We start from the raw sequence: 25,258 nt of genomic DNA, 5'->3' as shown, positions 1-25,258 counted from the left end.
CTCAAAACTTTCTCCATCGAACCTGATTTAAGGACATTCCTTTTGTTAACATAAAGGGAGCAAACCAAGGTCATTATTGAAATCTTAATCTGTCATACTCTTAAACAAATGTTAAAAAACCCGTACGCCTGTATGTACCAGCATGTCTGGAAGGCGAAACTGCACCGGTTTCAAATTGTATGTTGCAGATTCTAGCAACTCGAATCAAACAATCACATCAGTGCATACTTCTGGCACATCCAATATAAAATTCTAACCTATCATTTGAAAGCTTGAATTTCGAACTTTAAATTTGGATTTGTGTGAATTTAAATAAAACATAATACAAAATTGTATGATGTTTTGTACACAAATCCAAATTCAAATCTTGAATGCATGCTTCCAAACACAACTTGACAAAAGCCATACACCATAGAAATCAAATGGTAGGAGTGAGTTTGTTGAGAGAACAGCCCAATTCAAGTGAATAATATACAAGTTGCACAAGAATGTCTTGCAGGGTATTTTTGCATGCCAAGAGTTTTGGATTAATACATACAGGTGCTAGCCAATAGCATCATATAACCATGGACTCGACCAATATTATCAATGTTGCCTGTGTTAACATTACCACCATATTTAACCAGATTTAAATAGCAAAACAGCTTTCTGATCCAAATAGAAGTAAACAAAGTGGTTCGTCTCATGGGTCACATAAGAACCTGTTACAAAAATCACCATGAAAAACAAACATGTCAACACAACTATATTGCAAGCCAAATAAATAGTAGTTTTGTATTATTTTTTCCAAATGACTACAAGAATATTATTAACTAAAAGTTTGACTACACAACATAGAGCTTTAGTATAAGATATATGCACTAAAAAATGTAAGAGAAGGAGTAATGCAAGAGAACTAGGTGGTGGAATCTGAAGGGAGAAAATATAGTAAAATTTAAAGATAAATTTATCAAAGGGGGTAACTAGACAATAGATGATAACATAGACACAAAAGCTTTGTGTAGGATGGCTAGCTCTATTAAAAAGATGAGAAGAAATTTTAGGTGAATATAGAGGAAAATTCTCGCCAATAAAGAAAGTTAGCGATAGGATCAAGATGTCTAAAAACCCATAAAGACAAAAAGAAATTAGTATAAAATATCGCAAAATTGTAAAGAAAGCTTACGATAATTTATATACTAGAAAATATGCAAAAAAAAAAGGCCATTAGTGAAGTTAAATAGAGCTTACGATAATTTATATGCTAAACCATATACAAAAGATAGGGAAAAAGACATATTTAAACTCAAAGAAAGTGCAAGGACTTGGTAATGTAAAACATACAAAGAATAAGGATGATAATGCCTTTTGGTTAAAGAAGATGACATAAATAGAGGTGGCGATGCTATTTTAATAAGTTGTTTAATGGAAACCAAATTGAAGGCTTAAACTTAAAAAGTGAAAAACAAAGGCTTAAACTTAAAAAGTGAAAAACGAGGAAAATGGTAAAAATTTAAAATTTATTCGCAAAATTAAAGTCACTAAAGTTAATATGGTTTTAAAATGATGAAGTGTGAGTAATCTATTAGATTGATAGTATCACAATTGAAGTCTAGAAATGTGTAAGAGATCATGGAAGTTAATTTGTTCAACACAATTATAAAAACCAAGAAATGCTAGATATGTGGAGGAAAAATACATTAATACCTATATACAAAAACAAAGGTGATATTCAAAATTATAATAACTATCACGGAATTAAACTTATTAGTCATATGATGAAAATGTGAGAAAAAGTGACTATACAAAGATTAAGGTCAGAAACCAAGGTCTCAAAGAAACAATTTAGTTTTATGCCTTAGAGATCAACTATAGATGCTATTTATCTTATAAGAAGATTAATGGAAAAAGTTTAAGAGAAAAAAATAAGGGACTTGCATATGGTTTTTGTTTGTCTAGAGAAAGCCTATGATAGAGTACATACGGAAGTTCTTTGTTGGTTTTAAAAAAAATGGAATATACAATAGATACACTAATGTCATTAACAATATGTATGATAGAGTAATGACTAGCATCTGGACTACAATGGAGAATCTAGAGAATTTCCAATCGCAAAAGGTATATACCAAGGATCTACTTTAAACCCTTAGCTTTTCGCTTTAGTGATTGATGAGCCATTAGGAGTACCCAAAATGAGATCCTATGGTTTATGTTGTTTGCAAATAATATTGTTGTGATTGATGAAAGTAGGACTGGAGTAGAATCTAAGTTATAATTATGGAGAGAAGTTTTAAAATCTAAAAGTTTTAGGATAAGTAAAAATAAGGCAGAATATACAAGAAATGTAATTTTAGCCATGGTAGGAAGAACATTGGAGAAAAGATTAAACTTTATGATCAAAAAATTAATAACACTAGTAGACTTATCATGGATCTATTATGTGAGTGGAAAGAGAATTAAAACGATCTAATACATAAAGCTAAAGCAAGTTAGGTAAAATGGAGTGCTTTGGGCATACTGTGTGACTGTAGAATACCCATAAAATTAAAAGGAAAGTTCTATAAGATTGCTATAGGACCAGCCATACAATGTAAGTCAAAATGTTAAGCAACCAAGAAATAACATATCCAAAAAGTAAAAGTTGTTGAAATGCAAATGCTAAAGTAAATGAGTGGTATAACATTAAAAAATAAATTAAGGAACAAATACAATCGCAACAAGTTAGGCATAGCATCGATAGAAGATAAGGAAAGAGTGGCTTAGATTATTTCGACATTTGAAACACAGGTCAAATAGTACACCAGTGAAGATTGAGCCAATTAATGTTACTAGCAGTAGATCAGGTAGGGGTAGACCTAAAATAACATAGAATGAGATAGTGAGCAAGGGTTTAATAACTCTCGAGTTGTCCGAGGAAAATGCCCTTGATCGAGTACGTGGAAAAGGATTCATATAGCAGACCTACCTAATGAGACTTAAGGCTTGATTTGTTGTTTTCCTTTAACTAAAAAATAGAAAAGACAACTACAATAGAACTAGAAAATACAATGCTGTCAGATGTTATCTCTATTTCCTTCTTTATGTTTTCGTTGTAATACAATGACAACAAATGAAAACCAAATTTTCTCATTTTATTTTGGGAACTAACTGGAGTCCTTTTTTCCCCTTTTTTTGTTTGGTAGCATGGTACATAAAATAATGGAGACAACACGTTGATCTTCATCATTATGTTTTATTTTATTTTTAGTTTTGAGCCATGGCAACTAAAAACCAAAAATTGTAATTTTAAATTATTGAGGTAATTGTCATCCTATTATTTTAATATCCAAATTCAATTTTTTGTTTTAACATATCCCTATATTTTTCTTAAAAATTGGAAATAATAATAATAAAATATCACAAAAAAAAACCTTAAAACCATTCTCAATCATTATAAATTTTAACTCATGTTCTTTGGCATTTTCATTATTCTAATCATATTTATTAATTATTATACAAGAATTGTTCTTGGAGTTCCAAAGAGTATAGAGTAAATTTTAAAATATAATTACTAAAAAAGATAATGATAAAAAAATTTCAATTTTTATTATGATAAATTTTGATATGCACTACTTTTCATTTTTCATTATTCTAATCATGTTCTAAATTAATTCAAGCCATTTTTTTTTTTGGACTAATGCAGTGCTCACGGCCCAAAACAAGGGAGAAAATAGCTACAAGGGTATGCCACCAGGGAGGGAGGCTCCCATAATATCCTAGTCTGAACGCTCAAAGCAGGCCAAGCGAAGGGAAACCAAAACATGAAGTCCCAAACTAGCAAATTTCAAGATCCAACCCGCAACTCTGCTGCTTTTCCTATAAATATGCACAAGGTTGCCTCACGCTTCTCAACATATATAATTCTCAGCTAATGAAAAGTGGGGACTAGCAAGATCAAGACCTACCAACAAACCTGAATCCCATGCCAGAATCCAACTTGACAATGACCTCACTGAAACCCATCTCCCAAGCTAATTCCACTCCCATCAACATTTTCAAAAGTTCTGACTTGAGGGAATCATGAAAGCTTAGATTCACCACAAATCCACTCTCAACTGTCCACAACCATACCTGATAACCCCTGCACCACCAACATGGCCAGGATTTCCTTGAGAAGCCGCATCTACATAAGTTTTAACTCAACCCTTTGGTGGGGCTTCCAAGTGACTAAAAGCATCAGTCCTCTTACACTTACTTTCTCTACTCATGTCTAAATCCAACTCTTCAAGAAACTGTTTGATTTATTACTAGTGTTTAATTTGTTTCAGGTTTAATAGCGGTACATGTACACCATTAAATTGCTTAAAACTTAATGATGAAAATTTTTAATGGTGATTCAAGGATGACATGAGTAATTGCTTTTGATCCATGAACAAAAATAAAAATGTGTTCAATTAGGTTCTTGATTTGTTTTTGTCTTGGGAAAATAGTTATCAGTATTCAATTTTTAATTTCTGTTCTGGCCTTTTAATTTTCATTTCTGGTTTAGTTTTTCATTATTTGTTGCAGTGAGACCCCTAAACTTCAGCAGGAAAGCTTTAACAGCCCAAAAATATCAGACGCTGGAAAACCAACTGAAGATGTCTCAGTGCACCAAATTAAAAGTTTAGCCTACAACACAATCTGTTTCTTGATTTTAATAACAGAATTTGGGGCTAAAGAATGGCATCCAGCCAGCACCTCTGTTAGCAAAACGCAGATGTGGAAGCTGATTTGCGAACAGCCTTCTTGACAATTGCATCAATCACCTACCAAAGGATGCAGTTGTTTCCACAATTATGTCATCATTTAGATGCACAGAGAGAGCACACACAACAGATGCACAGAGAGAGTGAGAAGGAGACTTTTACAATGCATTATCCAAACCCTCTTCTATGGAAGAAGTAATGTCCCAGAAAACTAAATAAGACATCAAGGAATGGAAGCTCCGCCAATTCCCACATCATCATTTCTTCCTAACCTTGAGGGAAGAAGCATCACTGTATCATATAAGATAACCCCCAACAGAGTGCCCTCACTCTGCAGTTCCTCAGTTTGTCTAGAAAAGAGCGGGGATACACAAATAGTGTATTCCATGCTCATATATGTCTAAATTAGTTAATTATACAGCACTACTACTGCAATTACTTGTATTACATTTAAGTAATTAGGTAAATAAAAGAATAGAAACAAAAAAAGTTTCTAAGGTAGCTACAACGGCATTCAGTTTAGACAATGAACAAGCAATGTGAAATTTTAAGGAACTCGAAACCAGATTTTGGATGAATGAATGTCCATTATTTAACAATTTACCCTGCTCAACTGCATATGTCTACATTATAGAAACAATAATTGTTAAAAAATGTAATCAGAAGAGCTATTTTGGTCTCTTCTATCTTCAGCTAATATCTTATCACCTGCTTTGACAATGACGCAAAGCAATATCTGACAAATATCACTCCCAGCCAAAGTTTAACAAAGAAGGGACAAATGCCTTGATTCGAAAGCCCGAGTTCTTATTTGGCACCACCAATATGACTCAGTCCAATGCTACATTAAAAATAGCCCAATCCTTAGCCACAGGAGTGGAATATTTTTTTCATTTAGGGCTTATTTTTGTAATTATTTGGGGCAGATAGGTACATGCAGAAGGAGTCCAAAGTGTTGTGAGAAAAGTCAACCCTTGTGCTCCCTGTTTACTTGGGCACCAAGAGAACGTGGTCTCCAAGTCTTATACCAAACGAATTTGATTGGAATCAACTTGTCTTGGGCATGCAGACAATAATTCAACTCTCTTGCTTAGATGCTAATAGGAAAAGAAAAAATTGCTTAGATGCTGATACTGATATCTGATGCATCTTTTTCTCAAGTGCAATGGCTAACCCTACACTTCTCTCTTCTTCTTTTCATTTCTCTCTCACATTCTCTTTCTACAAACCAAACCCTGCTACCTTTTTAAAAAATTTAGTGTGACACAACCAATAGACCACATATAAACATCTTTCCTAAGCCCAAAACATTGCCTAACCTTATTTTTCAGCACCACCATCAAGAATCCCATAGAACTGTTAGAAGTTCTAATTCACATACAACTTTGAACAGAATTCATTTTTCCCCTCTTTATATGCAAACTTTTCGTTTCTTTCAAACTTTTATCCTCATGAAACTCCAAAGTTCCATCCTATCACATATGTAAACCCCATTGAACTCCCATTTCCCTATTGTCAATTTAAGTGCTAGAACTTGAAAGGATCAAATTTGGTATTATAGCATGACGCTAGCACCATGGCTACTTGAAGCAGCAGAAGTTTTAGGCGAAAGCTAATATATATTCTACATCATACTGGATAAAGTTGATGCTTTAGAAGTAAAATTACATGAAAGGAAGCTGCTATTTTCCTCAACACAACAAAAGTTCTGCAAGCAAAAACAAAAATGCTTCAACTAATGGGCTTCAAGAATGAGGCAAAAGTTTCCATGGTGGGGCATGCTATGTAGGGCAACACAAAACTCCCATTCCAACACCTAATTTTAGCCCTAGAATGGTTGCTCGTTTGAAAAGCAACCACGTCCCTCTTCTAGAGATAGCTAATGGTGTCGTTGAGCTAGAACTATGACCTAATGGGGGATATTACAGGGAAGAATCAATCCTCAAGCCTTTTCACGTTAGCACACTACTTTGGAGAGGTACTTTGATTGGTAAGACATGACTAGTGAAGCACAAGTTCAATTAGTCAACAAGAAACTCCAGGGATAGGCACAATCTGCTACACAAGTGGAGCGTGATTTTCAGAATGCCAAAGTGGCCTCTTACAATAAACTACGGGAACAAACCTATGCTTAAAGCACAAGTACCTTCCTTGTACTTACCAATAATTATCAATATGAGATCTTCGGGGAACTCACTCATCTTCCACAAGCAAGCATTCAAGTCATATTATAGCAAACAAAATACCTCTGGAGTATTGAGCCAATCTGAAAAGACTTGAAGATTTATTCTTCCTTCAAATTTAGTACGTTAACTCGCACCTTCTTTGTAATATCACCACCAATTCAAATAGTTTTCATCTCCCACACTGTTCTGGCTCCACAACACCATAAGCTATCTCCAAAAAACGAGAGACAAAGTCTAATAAAAGGAAAATCCATTTTTGGGCTAAATTTAGGAGGTGAAATAGGAGCCATCTGACAGTGAAATAGGGAGTCATCTTGCCTTGCACAACATGTTCCACCACGGGCTCTGCCTCATTCACAAAGCCACTCCATTAAAACATCTATTTCTTGTAATTTGCTTCCAAAAGGATTAACTCTCTCCATTATCACGTGAAAATATACGGGGTGGAAAAGACATTCTCCAACATCAACTAAAAGCAATTACAATAATGCTGCCCTCTAATCCTTTTGGAGAAACACAACAAAATCTCCCAAAGAAATGCTGAAAGAATGCGCTAAAAAAGATGCTAGGGAGAATTTATTTAAGGATATTATCGCATATAGCTCAAGCCATCAAGTCCAAAGAATAGCATCCACTGCACATCCATGAAGCCCTTCCTTTCTTTCTTTTTGCTCAAAACTCCAAAATTGCACCAACAAGAAATCATCCACATTTTGCATGACCACTCACACTTCACCAAACAACAACAACCAACCAAGCCTTAAGTCCCACAAGGTGAGGACGGCTACATGAATCCTTTTCCACCAATTTACACGATCATGGGCAATTTCCTTCGACAAATTCAAGGTCGTTAAATCCTTAGTCACTATCTCATTTCAAGTTCTTTTAAGTCTACCTCTACTCCCACTACCCCTCATAGTAATTAGTCACTCTTCCTCAATGGCGCACTATTTGGCCTACATTGCAGTGCCCAAAGGCCCCAAACCATCTGAGTCGTCGCTCGCTTATCTTATCTTCTACAGGAACTACACCCAACTTACTGCAAATATGTTTATTCCTTAATTTATCTTTTAACATTATACCACTTATCCATCTTAGCATTCTCATCTTAGCAACTTTTACTTTTTGGATATGTTGTTTCTTAGTTGCCCAATATTTTGATCCATATAGCACAGCCCGTCTTACAACCATCCTATAGAGCTTCCCTTTTAACTTTAAGGGTATTCTATAATCACAAAGCACACTCGAAACACTTTTCCATTTTACCAGCCTGCTTTAACTCTATGCATTACATCTTTTGCAATTTCTTTTTCAGCTTGTACAATAGATCCAAGGTACCGAAATCTACTCATGTTATTGATTTCTTGATCAAGTTTAACCTTTTCTCCAATATTAATCCTACTATGATTGAAATTACATTTCATATATCTTGTCTTATTTCTACTTATCCTTAAACCTCTAGATTCTAAAGTTTCTCTCCATAATTATAACTTAGATTCTACTCCACTACTAGTTTCACCAACCAAGATAACATCATCGTCATCTGCAAACAATATATAACATGAAACCTCATTGGATATTCTTGGTAAGCTCATCCATCACTTGAGCAAACAGATGAGGACTCAAAGCAAATCCTTGGTGCACGCTTACAGTGATTAGAAATTTCCAAGCCTCTCCACTAGTAGTCCTAATGCTAGTCATTACTTCATGCACTCTTTTTTCATAAAACCCACCATAGAACTTCCTTGGGTATCCAATTATACAATTTCTCTATGTTAATAAATACCATATGCAAATCCCTCTTCTATTCCCAAAACTTTTCCATTTATCTTCTTAAAATATATATAACTTTTGTAGTAGATCTCTCAGGCATAAAACCAAATGGATTTTTTTAAACCTTCATTTCTAACCTTAATCTTTGTTCAACTACTCTTTCCCATAGTTTCATTTATGACTACTAAGTAATTCCATGATAGTTATTACAATTTTGAATATCTCTTTTATTCTTGTATATAGGCCTTGAAGTGTTTTTTCTCCATTTTTACCATTTTCTTAGTTTTTATAATTATGCTAAATAAATTATCGAACCATATAACTCCGTTATCACCTAGACATTTCCAAACTTCAATTGGGATGTTATCCAATCCTATAGCTTTTCCATTTTTCATTTTTTTTAATGCATACTTACCGTCATTAACTCTAATTTTGTGAACAAATCTCATGTTTTTAGTCTTTTCCTTATTTTCAATACTAGGTTAAAGGCTTCTACTTGGTTTTCATTAAATAGATTACTAAAGTAACTTTGTCATCTTTCTTTTATGTCTTCCTCAACCAAAACAATGTCATTCTCACTTTTTATATATTTTACATTACCTAAGTCTTTGCTCTTTCTTTCTCTAACTCTACGAAGTTTAAATATGTCTCTTTCCCCTTCTTTTGTATCTAATCTAGCATAAAAATTATTAAATCATCTGTGTTTGGCTTCAATAATGCCCTTTTTTTGCATCTTTTTTCACCTCTTTATACTTCTCAAAATTTTCTATGTTTCTACATTTTTGCCATGTTTTATACCAAATTCTTTTTTTCTTTATAGCTTTTTAGACATCTTGATCCCACCACCAACTTTCTTTGCTACTTGAGAATCTTCCTCTTGATTCACCAAAAATCTCTTACTATCTTTTTAATAGAGCTAGCTATCCTACTCCAAGGCGTGTGTGTGTCTACAACGTCCCCTATTGTCCAATCACCATCTTTGATCATTTTATCTTTAAATTTTACTATTTTTCTGTCTTTAGATTCCATCACCTCATTCTCTTGCACTAATTTATGTTATCCTTTCTCTTCCATTTTTTAATACATACTCTATGTTGTGTAGTTCAGCTTTCAACTGGGATAACTTTACAATCCTTACATGATAGGCGATCTACTCTCCTAGTTAAGAAAAAATCTATTTGATTTTTATTGTCCACTCTTGAAGGTTATAGGTGTTCCTCCCTCTTCCTAAAGCAAGTATTCATTGTAATAAAATCATATGACATGGCAAAGTCTAATATCATAGCCCCAGATTCATTTTTATCTCCATATCCAAATCAACCATACATCCTCTCAAAACCTTTATTATCCCTTTCAATTTGTCCATTCAAATCTGCTCCTATGAATATTTTCTCAAACCCCCATATCCCTAGTATAATACTATCTATGTCTTCCCAAAATTGTCTCTTAAGGTTTTTTGCTAAGCCTACTTGAGAAGCATAAACAGTAAGCACTAATGACATTTATTATCTCTTGGAAAGAGGTGCACATTAGTCTCAATAAACCCTAGGCGCATCATGCACATATCTAGGTTTACGCCTTGCGGGGGCCTCCTAAACTGTAACAAGTCAGTTGCTTTAATCCTGTTAAGAGGGTCCACAAGTCAGTTGCATTCTAAATAATATGATACAAAGGAAAAGAACAAAGTAATAAAGGTCTTAATAAATGAAGAAAGACTTGGAAGAGAAAAAAACTTGATGAATCCCCTAGCCAAACCCTCACATCACTCCTCATTTGTGGAACAAAAGAATCAAAAACACTCAGCAGAGTAAGGAGCCCATCGATCTCTCCTTCATCGGGACTCCTAAAGAAGTGGGAATCCTAAGAAAGAGAGCCCCCCTCCAAAGAATAAAAGGATGTAATTGGAGCATTATGATGTGTGATAATCTAAAAGACAAGGCACCAAAACCTCCAGTAAAATCTCTCCCACCCGAATATTCTCCCAAAACTAAATCTTATTAACACTACCTGCTTTGAATCAAGTAAGAGAAAAGAACAAAAGAGCAACCTCAAAAAGCTTCCAAGGGCTCACATAAAAAACATTGCCACTCTCTCTGGTATGGTGTCCCACACAACCAGTTCCATGCTTACCTCTAATAACCTTGTGCCATAGGGAATTAGCCTCTAGTGAACCTCCATGACCATTTCTCACTTAGGGAGATGCCTAAGAATACCAAATTACCAAGCCCCAAACTCCCTGAGACTTAGACCTACCACATCACAACTAACAAGATGATCCCTTTTATTATCCCCTATGCCAGATCATAAAAAATCTCACAAACCTCTCTAGAACCCCTGCTACACTCATAGGAATTCTACAAAGGGTGAAAAAACATATGCATTTTAGAAAAGGAAGTGCTAATAAGAGTAATACGACCCCCCCCCCCCCCCCCCAAGGACAAGTACATCCTCTTGCATCCCTCCAACCTCCCAGTCCCACCAACTTTCTTAGTCATAGGACCCAAAAATAGAGATAAACATAGGATTACCCCCAAAATGAAGACCTGCATAGGTCAAAGAGCTCTAGAGAAATACAACCAGCAACTCTTAAGTCACTATGATCCTTAGATAAGTTAATCTCCAGATGGAAATCTTCTCAAAAACTCTCAACAAATTGAGATTTTCTAAACATTGTCCTCAAGATATATAGTATCACCTCCTCCCTACCTATCATTAAACCTCTAATAAGCCCTAATCACTAAGCATGCGTAATTATTCTACTTGACACATCCACCACCAAGTTAAACAAGATACCCTTAACCCCCAAAAAGCCCTAAAGCACTACTCAAGTTGCCCACAAATATAATTCTAAATAGCACAAAACCTTTGACTAGTTTCTCCACACTAACCTAAAACTCTCCTCAACCATCACCTTCCCTCCCCCTCCCCCCGCTCCAAAAAAAAAAAAAAAAAGCTCACTGTGTCGTAGTTTTTTTGAAATCCAACACAATCTTACCCTTCCTTTTCACATCCTCTTACCGCCTTATTAGCCACCAATATTGCATCTAAAATCTATCCATCTTCAATGAAAGCAAACTAACCCGAAGTCACCGCATCCCCCAAAACTTCAAGCCTCCTAGACAAAACCTTAAATTAAATCATATAAAGACTAGTAAATAAGGGTTAAATTCGCTCAACCTCCTAAACCACTCCTTAGGACTTTTTTGGGCTATAAACATGAATTACATTGTCTCCCACCAGCCCATTGCAGCGAAATTCATAGGAAAAACCTCATATTATTCTCTCACATGACCTCCTAGGTGCTGCAATTGTAAAACCATCATGTCACTAGAGCTTTATCCCTATCCATCTCAAACACTGCCGCCTTAACTTTCTCCACTTCAAAAGTCCTTTCTAACCAAACACCCCCCCCCCCCCCCCCCCCCCCCCCAGGGAGGGATCAATTGAAGTCCCTCCAGCATTAACCTATGCCAACAATCGTCAGTGCATAAATTCTTGAAAATGTCCATAATCACCTCTCCAATTTTCTCTTAATCTCACATGAAGAAAACCTAAGTCTAGCTCCAACTCCTTAATAAAACTTCTCCTTCACCTCCCATTAGCCACCCTAGTGAACAATCTAGAGCATAGTGTTAGAATCTTATGGTTCGCAATTCGAATATTGCGACTTGTATCAATGCCACCAAATCAATTTGAATCTTAGTAGAGAACCAAAAAATAATTGAATCAAAGCCAGGTCTATTGATTCTAATAAATCAATCAACTCACACGATTTTGCTGTGGTGTTTAGATTCAAAGGTTGATTCTGTTAGCAGTGTTCAATTATTTATCAGTTTTGTTTAAATTACTTGTTTTTATTTTTTCTTTTTAATTAGAGAAAAAGATGAGCACCAAAAGTTCATTTTTCCTTGGTTCCTTCCCTTAAAATACATAAAGTTTTATTTTTTATTATTTTTTCTTGACTCTTTCCTGTTTTATTGTTTAGAAAAAAGATACACAAAAGATATGGTTCTTTATTGACAAAATTTAATTGTATTTTACCATTGTGTTTGTTGTGTGTGTATCAGTATATGCATGTCATTTTGAATTGATTTTGAAAAAATTTGTATCGAAACTTGATTCAATTTGACTCTCAATTCCTGAATTGGAAATTCAATTCATGATATAAATCTTGATTTGACAACTATGATCTAGCGTTACAATCCACCTCCTTCACCCACCTCATCATTGACTTTTGTCACCAACTAATAACCTCTCTCAAAAAGAAGCACCTCCAACCCATTCCTAAGCTGAACCCTTCTAGGCCTACCCTCCTTAGCCAACAAGCCACACTCACCAGCCTATCCAGATTTTTAATCTCGAAAAAAATTTTATTTTTTTACACACTTTAATGTTACTAAAGACTTCTTTATTTTACAGTTTCAAACAATTTTTCACAAACTTCAATCTTTTCATCAATTCAAAGCCTTTTCACCCCCCTTAAATTGGTAATCTCTAAATCAGGTCGGACCCCATTGAACGGGATCGGAATCTAAAAGCATCGAAAATGGTCAAAGACAATCCTAATTAAAACCTCCTACACAACAATCAGAGAAAACATGTTCCCAAACACTTCTACATCTTCCCAAACATTGGTAAAATAGAAATCTATCAATACAAGAAGAAGCATGTCTATTGGATTTTCTAAGAGCAGTAAGCTAGTGTTCTAAGGAAGTGGTAGCTGTTCCAGTATGCAAACAAATGGATTGGGGTTTAGGAGGTATTTTAAGCACATGATTGTTGTTTTAAAATAAAAAAGGGCTTGGTATTTCACTCTTTGTTGTGGGGTTGTCAAGGGGCCATACGGAGTGAAGTCGGTTAAGTAAGATTCTCCCTTTTTATCAATCAAAACCCCTTCCCAAACCGTAAAAGCTTCTTCCAAAGCATACGACTTTCAAGATGTAGATGATGATATCTATATAGATGAATCTTACATATATTATACATAGAATGAAGTACCACATGATTGGACATATGGGAATCCAAATCTGCCGAATCAATCATGTTATGATCCTCTACATCCTAGGTCTTCCTTTTCTGCCACTTGACTTATGTTCTTCATATAGAATCTAGACCCAATGACTATGAAATCACATTAATACATCCACAAGTAATGTGCAAGTGGAATGACCATGGAAACATCCCAAAGACCAAATGAAGAAATTGAACTTCCTTTGGTTACCCTAAACAACTCTAATCTATCTATAAAGTCCACTTAACATTCAAGTGTCCCCACCCCCAACCCGGCCATTCAAGGCAGATCAGAAAGGCCAAAAAGACTAACTCGTCGAAAAAGACACTCCATAGGGAAGATTGAGTGGACTCATAAATTGATGTGAGCCATCACTCCACAAAACCCCTCACTTCTTAACAAAACTAACAAATAAAAACACCCGACAAGACACCATCCCAAAAGTTACCTACTAGCTTACCCCTAAAACTTCTTCCATTTTGAGTTGTCATACCGCTCACCTTGCTCTAATATGAAATCTGATTCTGTATTTTTCAAGTTTATTACTTACAAAGGATGACAATAGGAAAAAGAGACTCCAAAACAAAGGTGATAGTGAAATTTCAGAGTTTCGATTCGACTCTTCCCAAAGGTTTTCCTTTCTCCACAGCCTGGAACTCTAAGAGTAAAGAAAACCCTGTTGGTTGGGCTTCTCTCATCTGGTTCAAGCACTGCATCCCAAAACAAAAATTCATTGCTCAATTAGCAATCCAAGACAGATTGACTACTCCTGAAAGTTGGTTGCTGGGATAAAGCCTCTGATTATGTTAAATTTGTAGAATAAATTCTGAAAATAGAAGCCACCTACTCTTCCTCCATACAATTACACAAAAGGTTTATGAAGGAACCACTGCTGCTCTGAAAGTTCCAAGAACTGTCACAAACTGGGAATTACATTTACGCTGGCTTTCAGCTCTGGAAAATTCTTCAGCAGATACAATAAACAAATTGATTTGACATCTGCAGTCTATCAAATTTGGAAGGCTTGAAATGCTTTGATGCATGAAAATATTCATTTCAACGTAGAAGCTTCTACAAAAAAATAATAGGGAATAAGATAATTCTTAACAAACAAATAATAAACACGGGCAACAAGACTAGAACCTAGACCTCCTAGCAACCTGGCTCTGATAAAATGTTAAATTACCACTTTACCTAAAAGCTTAAGTGGTTAGGTTGTGGCCCAACAATGCGTATCAAGCTTTAACACATCCCGTCCGACTCCATCTAGCCTTGGCAAAAAACCGTTATTTATCCTATCCACTCTAATTTTTTTGCTTTGAGACTCACTAAGATCCATCCTCCCTTATTTAACAGCTTCACAAACTAGGGCTCAGCTCACCAACTCAGCTAGGCCTGCCTTAGGCAATCTGTTGTGGCTCATTGCAAAGAGGGACTTCCTCTCCTTCACCCGGTGAAGTGACACCAACACCAACTTCTGCCTCACTCATTCCTAAGCTACAATATACTAGCCAGGATATGGCTCTAATACCATTCTATCATATTCCAACTCAGAAGCATAGAATAATCTGAGTAACCTATCATGTTCAACCACCAAGTTAAAAGGTTACGCTGAAGTTACTATAGCTGATTCAAGTTAAACCTTATAAATTCTTTCAGACTGAACCTGGTGATTACGCGCTTAAATTACGTAATTAGGTGTTTCAATTCATGCATTAAGGATTATATTTTTAATTAAATGCCTAATTACTCTCAATAAATTAACATTGTGTCATGTTTATAACATTTGGGGTTTATTGAGTAATTTATGAATTTTTGGTGTTTTTATCGCAGGGCAATTATTCGAAGCAAAAATCGACACTACTTTGTATTGTAGGCGTAACTTTCGCGTTCAAGCTCCGATCGAGATGATTCAAAATTCTGGGGAAAGCTGAGGATACGACTTTCGTGCTTCGAGGTTTGAGAGATACGAGATTTAGGATGGTCGAAATCGGACTTGTGCGCTGGGGGACAGAAACTTAAAATTGACCAAACAAAACAAGAAATTGAAGAAATAAAAGGATGTGGGCCGGGTCCATTGATGTGACCCGGCCATGCAACTTAAGGGCACGCTGGGCGCACAAGGCAAGGGGCAGAGGGCTGGAAAGGAAAAAGAAAAAAAGAAAAAGAAAAGGGAGAAAAGTCAAAAAGGGAGGGCTAGTTAGTAGGGTTTTTAGCTAGGGTTCTTGGGAAAATAGAAAAGGGGGCTCTCTTGGGTTGTGCGGCGGCAAGGAGCAGAGGACAGCAGCTACGCTGCTGTGTTGTGGAGCTCATGGCCAGCCTCCATTCTTCCTCTCATTCTCCCTCTCTCTCTCTCTCTCTTGATGTTACTTTAATAATTGTTGGTGTAGTATATTAAATTCAGTGATCTTTATTTCATTTAATGTCATTGTTGATTTTAAACTTTGTTTGGATTATTTATATTATTTGCTTTTACTCTCTCTCTCTCTTGAATTTAAGCACTTGTTTGGATTATTTAAATTGTTAAGTTTAGTATTTCTTTAGAGTAATTGTAGAATTTACATTCTTCCTGGGTTATTTATATTGTTAAATTCAGTTTGTCTTTTTTTTATTTTGAAGTCATTGTAGGAATTAATATTAGTTGAGTATTTTTGTTATTAAGTTCACTTTGCCTTTATTTAAAGTTAATGTTGAAACTAAATATTTGTTTAAGTCCCTCCCTCATTCTCTCTCTTTCCCTTGTGGTTGTTTAGTTGTTTTGTTTTAGTTAATGTCATGTTAAATGTCTTGTTGGAGCTTTAATTAGTCTAAATCTAGTTATCTTTATTTAAGAGTTGTTTGAGTTTATCTATTGTTAGGTCTAGTTTATTTATTTAGTTAAGCTTTACTTATTGTTTAGTTTAGCTATTTTTTTATTTAGTTGAAATGTTGCATGATCCTTATATTTCATTCAAGTCATCATTGTGTTGAGTGGGTGTTTAATCTTAAGTCATTGTTGAGGTTTAATTTTAGTTTATCTTTGTTTAATTAGTGAATTGTTTTGCTGGTTTATGCATGCTAAATTTTTAGTTTAGGTTTTGCATCATTTCAATTCCATGACAAACTTTCAAAAATCCGAAGATTTCGAATCTGAATCATGTTCAATAAAATTTGTTTTCTTATTTTCTTTGCCTATTTCACGCTAGTTTAGAACTAATCTGCATTCCCCGTGGAGATGATCTGGCCTATTTGGGCTAATTATTACACGACGAAACTCCTATACTTGGGATAGCCCTAGTGCTACTCATTTTTAGAAGTGAGTCACCTGGGCTTTGGCCTTGTGGAATGTCAGGCCCCCTTCTGGGGAGGTCTAGGATTCCCTTTATTGAGGATCCCTCTTAATTTTCAAAAGGGAGGGGGGACATTTAGGGGTAGGAGTTGGGGGAGGAGTTATGCTGTGGTATGCCACAGCTGTCTATAACAACAACAACAACAAAAACAAGCCTTAAGTCCAACTAGGTGGGATCAGCTGCATGAATCCCTTTCCGCCAATTCACCCAATCAAGAGCATTTTCCTTCTCTAACTACAAAGTTATTACTCATTAAATCCAACTTCACTACCTCACTTGAAGTTATTTTAGGTCTACCCCTACCCCTTTTAATACCAGAAACAGCATCTAATTCACTCCTCCTCATGGTGCGGTACTAGTCTTGCCATCTAAGCCACCTAGATGGAGAACCACCAATGGAGGATTTTAGATGTTCATATTATATCTAGGTTTTTATATTTTAGTTTGGGTAAAGTCTTGTTATTTTAGAAGCTTAGTCAATTTAGGTTTATTTTGTGTATTTAAATACGCTAGGGTTATTTTGTAATTTCTTGTTTTATTGGGGCTACTATGTAAATATCTGTTCTAGTTAGTGGTGGGTATAAGTGCTGGACATGTAAGTTAGTGTACAGTTATTGTTTGAATTAGAATGCAATTTCCCTCTCTCTCTCTCTCTCTCTCTCTCACTCCTCCGCAGGTTCTGCTGTTCTTCTTCCTCCTCTTATCTCTCACTTCTAATTCTGTCTCACGCCTGTTCTGTTCTTTCCCCTTCTCTGATCTTCTCTCTGTCTGTCTCCCTACTGTTGCTGCCACTGTTTCTCAATTTTAACTGTATATATAAGTTCTAACACCTGTCCTACATCAAATTGGCATCAGAGCACACTGGATCACCACACAGCCATTCGAAGTCAGAATTCCCAGAAATTCAAACACTGTTTATACCCACTAAGGCCACTACTAACTAGAACTCACATTTACATAAAAGCCCCAATAAAACAAGAAATTACAAAATAACCCTAAAGTACTTAAATACACAAAATAAACCTAAATTGACTAAACTTATAAAGTAACAAAACTTTACCCAAACTCAAATATAAAAACCTAGATACAATATGATCATCCAAAATCCCCCATTGGTGGTTCACCATCATGCCCCTCCCTTACCTTGTCTTTGACTAGTGCAATGCCTAGTTTATTGCATATATGTTTATTCCTTAATTTATCTTTTAATATTATGCCACTATACATTCCAAATGAAAAAAAAAAAAAAAGTATTTAAAAGTTTATTTGCTTCAAGGCACACCAGGATTCATCCTCTCCTAATCAAGTTTAATTGTGTCCCAAGATAGGGTAATGCTGACCTCCTAACATCTCTAGGTTCAATGTCAGCTCATTTCCTTGAACTTTGCAGTGAAGGAACAATTGAACCACAAGCATTTGTTAGAAGGTGGTGTAATATAGTCAATCCAAGCAATATTTGGTGGCTTTTTTTTTTGGGTGGGGGTGATGTCAAGAATCAATTCGGTTTGGTAAATTATCTCAGCCCAGAGGTGTGGGCTTGTTTTCAAACGAGTAGTTTAAAGTTCAGCTAGTTTACTCCGTTGAATTTCAGGCTGAACCATGTCTTAGTCATTAAAGCATGGCATGAACTTCTCATTAGTATCAATATTTTGATTAATTGATTTACATTGAATTGCGAGTAGTTTGGGCATAAGTATAGTAATTGCATTATTTATAATGTTTTTATACAAGGCCATACTCAGCTTCAAGAAGCTATCATCCTGGTTCATGCCGGCTGCCAATGCAGTCTCAAGCAAGTTAATGCCGCTTTGTGAGTGCCATCATAATTAATGTCACAATACTCACTCTTCAAGTCTATTGTAACCCCTGCAGCAAAAATTTGTACTGTTTGGGACCAGCCGTGCATCACAGGAGAATCATCTAAAGCGCAGCTGGCTAACCCAAGTCCATCTAGGCACATCTCTCTTATTCTGTACTGGTGCTGTGCAATATATTACTACAATGAGATCTATATAGAAAAAACTCATAATCGTTAATTAGAAAAAAATTCAAGTGTGAGTGAACCATCCACCATTGGATAAATTAATAGAATTTGTTACTAACCATCCTGTTTCTACAAAAGTTAAGAGGCCTAACTGCTGGATGCAACACCATTTGTTTTCTCTGACTCTACCCAATCTTATTATTTGTTTCTGCATATCATAACTATTTAACCTGTTCTGCCATTTCAGCAAAGAAAATGACATCCATCTGGGCAATCCGCTAAATTAAGATGCGAGTCATAAACTATCCAAGAAATTAAAAATTAATTACTACATCTGTTTGGTATCTAAATATATGAAAATTTTATGCTAATGTCAAAATATTGATAGTCGATTTTTTAATAAAAATTTTAATTCTTTTAACTTGGCATGTGAGCACATATTTATTTTTAGAATAATTTGAATGATGTTATGAATGATTTGAACAGTGTATGACAAAAAAATACTAAAACTGCAAAAAAGCCACAAAAAACCAAAGATTCTTTTGATAACAGAGGAAATAGCTACATACTTGCAAAGTTTGAAGAAGTTTAAAGTTATAATATCATATATAAAAAATTAGTCCTTGCACGCAACCCACCTTTCACCCTCAAAATTGTATGCAAAAATCTTCTCGCAATGTTTACTGTGAAGCAACAATAAAAACTGTATGGATTCTTTGGCAGTGTTTGAATAGTATCCAGATCTAAGAACTTACATTTCACAAAAACAAGAAAGCTTCCATGAAGTTCATATAAATGTCTTCGTCATTAGGGTCAATTTGAGTTACAATTACATTTTCATAATATGATGGTCAAAGAAGAAATCCAGAAACCCTACAAGCCTATTGTTTTATCACCTAAACATCCCCAAGACATTCTCTAGTTTCTGATTATAACCACCAACCTAGAAGCTGAGGTGGGTAATTAGAAGGCCATCTAAATGAAGATGTATTATACTAAAACTAAACTAACAATTTTTTTTTAGATAAAAGAAGAAATGTTGTCATGAGAGAGGAGAAATTACAAAGAGCATAGGACAGGGACCACATAATATAAAACAAAAGCAACAAAAGAATTTAAAACAAAAAAAAAAAAAAAAAAAACAAACAAACAAACAAGAGACCACTAAAAAGAGCAGAGCCCTCCAGTCCCATGGCACATCAATCAGCCACATCCCAAAAAACAATCCAAATGCCAAACACCAGACCAGAGTGATGCTAGAAAAAGAAACCTACTGCTCCACGTCAAAGCAGGCGCCACCAACCTTCAATTGAAAATTCTCGAATTGCATTCTAACCTAATATGCCACAGCACAACAAAACCACAACAAAACTACAATAGTCGCACACTCCAAAAGTATTTCTCCCCCACCTTCCAACCCCCAAAATCCTATCTCCGAGGAAAAAATCTCTCCAAAGTAGAAGGCAACACCCAACGCATCACAAATACACCAAACAAAGCCCGCTCCAAAATGTCCCATGAAAAACAACAATGAAAAAACAAATATACATTCATCTCATCGCTTTGGCACACAACACAAAGATCTGAAGACAAAGCTTTAAAGGGTCTTCTGACCTAAGGTAAATCATTAGTATTAATCCCGTTAAAAACAGCTGATAAAATAAAAACCTCTTGATTTTAGAATGAGCACCAGCTTTCTAGATCATAGAATGTAATGAAAACTAACCAACCAAATCAAAAAATCAGATGCTCAAAAAAACAAAAAAAAGAAGAAGAAGATATACAACAAAAATCCCCTAAGTCATCCAAACCCAACCCCTATAGTCATGCCTCAAGGAAGCACGAAGGAAAAGTGAAAATCATCATTTCTCTCTCTTTCAGATTATTTTGTAGGTAAAAATTCTAAGCAGGTCCTGAGAAATCAAAAAGGTAGATGCAAGAGCATTAGGACAACTCAAAAAGATGATAAAGGCAAGGATGAACAATGGAAAAAAGAGTATTACCAATCCAAAGGCAGAAACAAACTGTTTCCCTGTCACCAAAACAAAACCTAACCGAAGGAAGAAAAAAAATGGAACATTTGAGAAATAAACTTCCAAGGGCACACATGAGTGGCATAAATACCAACTTCAGCATCCCAACGTCTCTGTTAGATCCCATATTCACTGCAGATGACCTTATGCCAAAGGGATTCAAGCACTGAAGGAAAACAACACAATAATTCGCCCACCAATGCAATGTTTTCAACACCATGTCACACTTCAATTACAAACCCTATCCCAACTAGCCAAATGGTCCTTCTAAAAGTCTTACTTTCATCCACCCCAAACCACAAGAAATCTCTCATCAATTTCTGTAACCTCTTTAAAACAATTTCAAATTTGTAATTAAAAATAATAGGATTGGTCAACACAGAGTGTATAACAAAGTTTTTGTTGTCTCCTTGCATTTTCTTCTTGCACTCAAAATAAGTTTGTCTTCTCCATAGTTTGCACAAGGTAAGGATTCACAATAATTCACCAAGGTAAGGGCTAGTTTGAGTCTCATCATGGGAACTACAACATTAAATTTTTCAAGAGCCTCTTCTCAATTCCAACATTATCGTAACATGGGATGATCACAATCAAGTTGCCACCTTTTAGCAACACCTTTTTGGTTCACCATTTCCAATTGTATGTGCTGTGTGTCACCTTACTGGAGAAAGTCAAAGTTGGCCACTTTTAGCAACATCTTTTACTTGACCATTTTCCAATCGCATGTGCCATCCGTCGCCCTACTAGAGAAAGATAATGGTGTCCTCGTATTATCTATGGATTTTCTTTTAAAAGAACATGGGTCAAATAAATTAAAGATACAATATTAAAAAATAAAAAATATGAATTAAACCATCAAAATCCTAAATGCATGGTATTCATATAATTTTTCTTTTAATTTGAAGAATAAACCTCTCATGACCTTCATATTTGGAGAATTTAGGTAAGCCCCATCTCATATCATCTTCCTTCAAAATTTCAAATTGACAATTATGATAATTGTCTAGACCCTCTGCACTCTGATTTACATCAATGTGCATCACAACACTTGAGATAAAGCTATAGAAACGAATAGATGATTGCCCCAATCATGCTTACATATGTTACAAATTTTAACAATGTGCAACAATAGCTGATTTTGCTTCCTATAAGACAAGTCCACTACTTACATTAACATTTTTATATCCATCATTCATTCAAGTAACCAAATTCACGTTAGGTCCAAACCAAGAACAAGGTTGGAAAATAAGACACGCCTACACCCAATCCGACCCATGTTCTTTTGCCTTGAAAATTGCATAGAAAATAACAATATTTATGTAAGAGGCATCAAATCCAAAAAAAAAAAATGGCAATGGGTAGAGCAGCTCTTTGGGCTTATATGCTACTAGTTTTTTGAAAACCTTTCCAATCTAGAACGTTTGGGTTTATAGCATACCACCATGCTTCACAACCATCATATGCAGCAGCTTTCCTCTAAACATGTGGTGTGTCAAAATTGACACGACAATATCACCTATCAATAATTTTAATCTGGCCTTTATGTAGCCTTTTGGGTGCCTTTTTTTTACTCTCGTTTTGATAAAAGAAGGATTATATTAAAGAAGAAAAGGAGGACAAGACATGCTTCTACACACCAAGAAACTATGTGTCATGGTCCCACATCAAATGTGTAGTAGGGAGATCTTGGGCCTATAAGGAGGGTATGAGCTCCAATTAAGTGAGGCACCTTTTATAGGACAAACCCGTGAGGCCAATGGGCCAAAGTGGGCAATACCTCACCGGAGTTGGGCCCTAGATCGTTACATTTGGTATCACATCAAATGTAACAATCTTGAACCCATCTCCGGCAAGGTATTGTCCTTCTCCGACATGTCCCGTATATCCAACATCAAAGCACAAAATTGTTTCACATATTCCTTTATTGACCTAGTATGCTCAAGGTCTCTCAGCTTTCTTTTAGAATTGTACTCAACGTTCTCAAGAAAGAATCGGGTCTTGAGCTCTCTCTTCAAATCTGCTCAACAATCAACTACACAGCGTCCATTCTCAATTTCATCGTACTTGGTACGCCACCACAGTTTAGCATTACCAACCAAGTACATAATCGCAGCATCCACTTTCACCTATTCTAAGTTTGTCCCCAAAGGACGAACGTATTGCTCCATATCAAACAAGAAGTTCTCCAACTCTTTGGCATCACAGGCACCCCCATACGTCCTAGGTTTTGGTACCTTGGTCTTGCTAAACCCCAAAGTGTTAGAGTTTCCCATAGCAAGAACTATCACATTCATCTTCACAATCAAATCATCTATCCGAGTTTGCAAGGTCTCTATAGTGTGGTGAAAGTCCTTTGACATTTCCACCATCGAACTTTGTTGATGTCTTTGTGATCCCTCCAATTCATCAACACATTTCATCAATCGGTTGGCTATCGTCTCAGCTTGTGCTTCTAGCACATCAATTCTTTGAGCATTGGTCGACTTGGTCATCTAGAAAAATTTTACCAATCCCACAACGAAGGCAACTGAATTCAAGTAGCAAATAATAGAGCTCTAATACCAAGTGTCACGGACTCGCATCGGATGTGTACTAGGGAAATCACACTGATGATTATGTCAGCAATTGGACGGGAGAGTCTGTCACGATCCCACATTGGATGTCTACTAGGGAGATTTTGGGCTTTTAAGGAGGGTTTGGACTCTAACTAAGTAAGGCGTCTTTTATAGGACAAACTCGTGAGACCAACGAGCCAAAGCATAAAATACCTCATCGGAGTTGAGCCCAAAACCATTACACTATGACATGGTGACACCTACTAGCAATTTTAATGTGGCTAACAAATAGCCTTCTATTATGTAGGCCTTTCCACAGTGGCTCTCACTCTTGTTACTTTGTAGGTCCATTCTGATAGGGGATCGCCCTTTTCCACCTCTTGAGAAGGCTCTTAGTCCACTCCAGGTAGTCCTACTCTTCCAAAGCATCCCATTTTGTTACTCGCGTTCATTACAAGGAACTCACTCTAAACCCATCCAATCTAAAAACAATTGGAAAAGGGTGGAGTAGCAGCAGTAGCCTGTTAGACTATTCATACTCCAAAGAGTAGTAGTTTTTTCCTTCAGCTTTCTTATGGGGGACATTTTGGTGTGCAAATCAGAACACAAATGTAGCTAACTATACTCAGTACCAAGGGTGTAAAAGAAGCCCTATTCAGTACAGTAAACCATTTCTAGCTCACTGAAAAGTAGGGAAACATGATAACATATATTGCGGCAATTAATTTAAAGCTTAGGTCTATTTCCATCTTCATCAACACACTGGCATAGCTTACCTATAAGGCATCAAACCCAGATGGAACTAAAACGAAGGTTTAACACAACTTTCTATAATAATTCATCATTGCGAAGATATTAGGTGATCGGCTAAAATCTAAACACCATCTACGGGGAAAAAAATTATAAGTACAATAATAAAAAAGAAAATGGGATGGAGGGAGTACCGAAATTGCGACCAACTATACAGTGCCAGGTGGGTCCATGCTTTCTATCAAACTCCTTCTTGATATGCTCCGCTACATCTTTCTCTACATTGTGCTTCTCAAATGCCTAATTTCAAAACCCCCCATGAAAACAGTCATTATTTCCACAACAAGATCAGTAGTTAAGAATTAAATCAACAATTAATAAACAGAGAGAGAGAGAGCTAACTGCGATGGCGATATCGACGGCCTCCATCTGCATGTCGTCCTTCATGTCGGCACTCTTGATGATGACTCGTTTGGCGGCGGATGCAGGAGATGCTGAAGAGGGAGGTTTCCGATCGTCGGAGGAGGGCTTGGCGGTGACAACTCCAGAGCCGCTCCTCTTCAACTCTTCCGTCATTTTGCTTATCACTGTAGCCGAAGAGAGCTTAATTTCCCGTGAAGAAGAAAGCAAGAAGACGGCAGCAGAGAACGCAGCTCTCTCCCTCTCTCTCTCTCTCTCTCTCTCTCTCTCTCTCTCTCTCTCTCTCTCTCTCTCTCTCTCTCCTGTTTGTCTTCCCCTACGCCTTCTGCTTTCTGATTACATTCGGTGACAGTGGCCGCTTGCTTGGTTATATCATCGGCCAAAGGACTCTCTCTACAAGTTTCAGGAGAGAGCGAGAGAGAGAGAGAGAGAGAGAGGACTCACCCTTTACTATGTACTACTGGTGAAATTTGAAAACGTGAAAATGGTTGCTGTCAGCGAAAACAAAAAA

The 25,258-nt window shown here is 36.1% G+C and overlaps 1 protein-coding gene across 1 annotated transcript; it reads right to left on the bottom strand.

The window, feature by feature from the left end:
• Positions 1-436: 436 nt before the first annotated feature.
• LOC131150777 (dynein 8 kDa light chain, flagellar outer arm) lies at positions 437-25,246 on the bottom strand. The gene is made up of 3 exons (XM_058101717.1): positions 24,730-25,246; positions 24,522-24,627; positions 437-701 (listed from the first exon to the last, which is right to left on the bottom strand). Exons 1-3 carry the CDS (start codon positions 24,901-24,903, stop codon positions 619-621), a joined length of 363 nt encoding a protein of 120 aa, XP_057957700.1. The 5' UTR covers positions 24,904-25,246; the 3' UTR covers positions 437-618.
• Between the last annotated feature and the right edge of the window lie 12 nt (positions 25,247-25,258).

This window comes from Malania oleifera, chromosome 3 (assembly GCF_029873635.1).
Source record: "Malania oleifera isolate guangnan ecotype guangnan chromosome 3, ASM2987363v1, whole genome shotgun sequence".
Taxonomy (NCBI): domain Eukaryota; kingdom Viridiplantae; phylum Streptophyta; class Magnoliopsida; order Santalales; family Ximeniaceae; genus Malania; species Malania oleifera.
Note: the sequence above shows the minus strand (reverse complement) of the source record. Positions and strands in the feature narration are given on the sequence as shown.

Excerpts from the sequence above, each read along its gene's own strand:
- LOC131150777 (XM_058101717.1), bottom strand. The coding sequence starts at position 24,903 with ATGACGGAAGAGTTGAAGAGGAGCGGCTCTGGAGTTGTCACCGCCAAG. Across the intron at positions 24,628-24,729 it reads CCGTCGATATCGCCATCGCA|GCATTTGAGAAGCACAATGT; the intron begins GTTAGCTCTCTC and ends TTTTGAAATTAG. Across the intron at positions 702-24,521 it reads TATAGTTGGTCGCAATTTCG|GTTCTTATGTGACCCATGAG; the intron begins GTACTCCCTCCA and ends TTTTTGTAACAG.